General features: G+C 49.8%; 1 protein-coding gene across 2 annotated transcripts; it reads right to left on the bottom strand.

The window, feature by feature from the left end:
• Positions 1 to 2,231: 2,231 nt before the first annotated feature.
• On the bottom strand, positions 2,232 to 4,065 carry LOC127049225 (uncharacterized). 2 transcript variants are annotated; one of them, XM_050949808.1, is made up of 3 exons: positions 3,496 to 4,065; positions 2,683 to 2,866; positions 2,232 to 2,649 (listed from the first exon to the last, which is right to left on the bottom strand). In XM_050949808.1, exons 1-3 carry the CDS (start codon positions 4,016 to 4,018, stop codon positions 2,295 to 2,297), a joined length of 1,062 nt encoding a protein of 353 aa, XP_050805765.1. In that variant the 5' UTR covers positions 4,019 to 4,065; the 3' UTR covers positions 2,232 to 2,294. The 2 variants fall into 2 exon arrangements, with proteins under 2 accessions (XP_050805765.1, XP_050805764.1); XM_050949807.1 differs by having other exon boundaries at positions 2,232 to 2,866.
• Positions 4,066 to 4,506: the final 441 nt, after the last annotated feature.

Genomic DNA, 4,506 nt, shown 5'->3' with positions numbered 1-4,506 from the left:
GTCTTGCTACAGAGAGTAGGACCAAAGGCAGTGGTTGAAACTACAGCATAGCAGATTTAGATCAAATCTTAGGAAAAACTTTCTAAGTGTTAGAATAGTAGGACAATGGAACAGACTGCTTAGGGAGGTTATGGAAGCTTCTTCAAAGGGATGCTGGATAGCCATCTGTCTTGGATGGTTTAGACACAACATATCCTGCATCTTGGCAGAGAATTAGACTAGATTGACTCTTGCGGTTCCTGCTAAGCCTATGATTCTATGATTCCATCTTGTTGCTGAACAACCTCTTAAATGATCCTAATTTCTAGCTGTGAATACATTATTCTATTTAGTACAGAAGGGCAGAGTAGTCCTGGTTGTACTTCCTCTGTGATGTGACTGGACTAAAGATGATCTTCTGAGCAAAATATCTGGGTTTCTTTGTTCCTTTTGAAATTTGGCAATTCTGTGTAGCCCTGCTAGGAGTTGCCAGCTCCTGGAGCTCAGAGCTCTCTGACCTCATTTTCCAGAGTCCTTCAAGTCTGAGGGTATGTCTACATCTGCAATTTTGCAGCGCTGGTTGTTACAGCTGTGTTAGTACAGCTGTATAGGGCCAGCACTGCAGAGTGGCCACACTTACAGCAACCAGCGCTGCAAGTGATGTTAGATGTGGCCACGCTGCAGCGCTGTTGGGAGTGGTGCATTGTGGGCGGCTATCCCACAGAGCATCTCGTCCCATATCAGCGCTGTGGCTTGTGGGAAGGGGAAGGAAGTGTGATTGTCTTTCCACTTCCTGTTCTTGTTCCAACGCCCAGCGGTGCTTTGTTACACATGCGGAGCAGTGTGGCAGCATTGTGACTGTACAGCGCTTTTTCTGCGAATTTTTTTAAAAATGGATCCTCAGCAACTGACGACCTTATTGATGAATGTTGCCAGCACATGGCGCTTGGCAGTGGAGCTATTCCTTCACCTGCAAAAAGTGAGTGATAGTGAGAGTGACAGTGAATCAGACGATGATATTGAATAGCCTCACTGTGAAGACGGTACATTGCTTGTGGCAGTAACAGATGTGCTCAGCTCCCTGGACCGGCGCGTTTGGGCTCAGGAAACCAGCACTCAGTGGTGGGATCAAATCGTCCTGCAATCCTGGGATGACGAGCAGTGGCTGCAGAACTTTCGGATGAGAAAAGCCACTTTCATGGCACTGTGTGTTGAGCTCGCCCCTACCCTGCGGCGCAGGGACACGAGATTGAGAGCTGCCCTGCCAGTGGAGAAATGGGTGGCTATTGCAATCTGGAAGCTGGCAACTCCAGACTGCTTCAGATCGGTGGCGAACCAGTTTGGAGTGGGGAAGTCTACCGTTGGAATGGTGCTGATGCAAGTTTGCAGGGCCATTAATCGCACCCTGCTAAGAAGAACCATGTGTCTTGGGAACGTGCAGGACATTGTAGATGGCTTTGCGGAAATGGGGTTCCCTAACTGTGGAGGGGCAATAGATGGGACTCATATTCCTATTCTGTCACCACCCCACCTGGCATCAGAGTATGTTAATCGCAAGGGTTATTTCTCCGTGGTTCTGCAAGCGCTTGTGGATCACCGTGGGCGTTTCACTGACATTTACTCAGGATGGCCTGGAAAGGTGCATGATGCACACATATTTCGGAACAGTGCCCTGTTCAGGAGGCTGAGGGCCAGGACTTTTTTCCCAGACCGCAAGATCACAGTAGGGGACATGCAAATGCCCACTGTGATCCTTGGAGACCCCGCTTACCCCTTAATGCCATGGCTCATGAAACCATATACAGGGAAGCTTGACAGGAGCAAGGACCGGTTCAACTACAGGCTGAGCCGGTGCAGAATGACTGTGGAGTGTGCTTTTGGCCGTTTGAAAGCTCGCTGGAGGTGTCTTTATGGGAAGCTAGATTTGATGGAAAGCAGCATCACCGCTGTTATAGCCGCATGCTGCACCCTCCATAATATTTGTGAAGGGAAGGGTGAAAGATTCAGTGAGGAATGGATCTCCGAGGTTAGACGCCTGGAGAATGAGTTTGCTCAGCCAGAGAGCAGGGCTAATAGGGAGGCCCAGGAAAGGGCTTCAAGGATTAGGGATGCTTTAAGGGAGCAATTTGATGCTGAGAGCCAGCAGTAATGTTTGATGCATTTGATGTGCTTTGCTCTACCTCATTGTGTATTATTTACCACTTCCAGCAGCAATAAAACGTAGTGAAAGAAATAGAAAAAAAAAACTTTATTCAACATACAGTACAAAACATGCAAGGGGGTAGGAGTGGTTGACAGTACATTTACAGGTTTTACTATGTCCTATTTTGATCAATATTCACTGTCTGTTGCACTTCAGCATTACTAAGCTGCAGAATGATGGGGGTGGAGTGAACAGGGTAAGAATTATAGTTATCAGGGCTAGTAGGTGATCTTATAGGTGTTGGGGGCAGCTGGGGATAATAAGGAACTGGCTGCTGGAGAAAGTTGTTTTGTGAATATACAGGGTGACAAGGAAGAGGGCTTTGGGAGGGCTGTGGGTTAGCACGGTACATATTTGTCTGCATGGCTACAAGAGACTCGAAAGACTCAGTTTGGCGAGACAGGAGGCTTATCATCTGCTTTGTTGTTTTTTTGGCAGACAATTCCTTTCTCCTGCTTTCTGTTTGCCTACACAATTCCTTTCTCCTGCTTTCTGTTTGCCTCCATTCATGTACAGTCTTTCTCCACTCCTGTACACTGCTTCTCCATTCCTCTGTCTTCCTACTTTCCCTGTTGTAGTGGCTCAGAACAGACTTGATCAATTCCTCTTTTGATTTCCTAGGATTGCGTCTCAAGTTCTGCAACCTACGTGAGGGCGGTGATACAGCTGCAGTAGTCAAGGTCCCTAGAAAACAGAGAGATAGAAACATGTAATACACAGAGGCATTATTGTTTATTATCAAATTTTGAAGGACTTTTGAGACTTTAGGTAGCATCCTTCTCACATAACACAGAGAGGGCAAGCAAGCTAAGTCATGGCGAGCAATGAGGTGAGTGTTTTTAGCAAAAATTACCCCTTGGGAGTGGGAATTGACCACTGGGTCGCTGGGGTTTATCAGCAGTGGGTACAGGGGGTAGCTGGTGTCCTGAAGAAGGGACAGTAGTGAACAGGAAGGTGGTGAGCTAGGTGCTTGGGGTTGGGGTTTTTTTTTGGTCCGCTTTCAACCCGTCCTGATGCTGAGGGGGGGGTGTGGAAACGCGGTGCTGGATGCCTGCACACCGCGTGGCTGCCTCCGTGCTGGGAGGGTGGCTGGGGAACACGGCAGCACACCGTGGGGCTGGATGCCTGCTTGGGGGGGGGAACACCAGAGCAAACCGCGGGGAAGGATACCTGCTTGGAGAGGGAGTTCGGGGGACACCAGAGCAAACCGCGGGGAAGGATAGATCAAATCAATGGGCTATTCCACGTTTAGGCATGCATGCAGGCAGCCATAACCAAAATCCTCCTCTCCCAAAACATTGAAATCTACTTACCACGAGCACGATCCTCAGCTTCCTCCTCACCGTCAGCTTCCAGCTGCTGCGACTGGCTAGCCTCCTCCGGGCTGGAGAAGAGATCCTGGCTGCATGTGTCCTGGGACTCCGGGGTGTCTCCCTCCACGCCAGTAGCCTCACTGTCTCCGTCCTCTACATCATCCTCCACTTCTCCCTGCTCTGAACTCTCCATCGTGCTCCTAGGATTCGCGGTGGGGTCACACCCAAGTATGGCATCCAGCTCCTTGTAAAGCCTGCAGGTTGTGGAGGCAGCTCCTGAGCGGCGATTTCCCTCACGGGCTTTGCAGTACGCACTCCTCAGCTCCTTAATTTTTACTCTGCACTGCAAGGCGTCTCGTTCATGGCCCCTTCTCATCAAGGACTGTGATATCTGACCATACGTATCATAATTTATCCTTCTGGAGCGCAGCTGTGTTTGCACAGCCTCTTCTCCCCACACACTAATGAGGTCCTGCAGCTCTGCATTGGTCCATGCTGGGGCTCGTTTGGTGCGTGGAGGCATGGTCGCTGAGTGATTGATAGATTAATTGCACTCCACACCTGGCTGAGCAAACAGGAAGGGGATTTTTAAATTTCCCGGGGCATTTAAAGGAGGGGTCAGGTGAGCACAGGGCAGTGGAGTTTGCTTGATTACCAGAGAGGCTTCCTCAGGTATGCTGGGATACCTGCTTATTCCACGGAGGTCAACAAAAACGCTGGTGAGTGTCTACACCTGATGACCAGCGCTGGTGATCCAGCGCTGGATCCTCTACACCCGAGGTTCAACCGTGTGTACGGCCAGCGCTGCAAACAGGGAGTTGCAGCGCTGGTAATGCCCTGCAGGTGTGTACACCTCCTAAGTTGCAGCGCTGTAACCCCCTCACCAGCGCTGCAACTTTGTGGTGTAGACAAGGCCTGAAGGAAGTAAAAACACCTTCTGAAGCCAATAGAAAGAAGTCCACTGGACCAATGACAAGCCTAGGTTGTACAGCTCCCAGTGAAGGGACATCC

Source organism: Gopherus flavomarginatus, chromosome 4, assembly GCF_025201925.1.
Source record: "Gopherus flavomarginatus isolate rGopFla2 chromosome 4, rGopFla2.mat.asm, whole genome shotgun sequence".
Classification (NCBI taxonomy): Eukaryota; Metazoa; Chordata; order Testudines; family Testudinidae; genus Gopherus; species Gopherus flavomarginatus.
This window is presented reverse-complemented; position numbering and strand designations above follow the sequence as displayed.

What these genes read in the sequence shown, in the direction of transcription:
- LOC127049225 (XM_050949807.1), bottom strand. Translation starts at nt 4,018, where the DNA reads ATGCCTCCACGCACCAAACGAGCCCCAGCATGGACCAATGCAGAGCTG. An exon ending in AGCTGAGGATCGTGCTCGTG is followed by an intron (nt 2,867 to 3,495) that starts GTAAGTAGATTT and finishes TCTGTTTTCTAG; the next exon opens with GGACCTTGACTACTGCAGCT.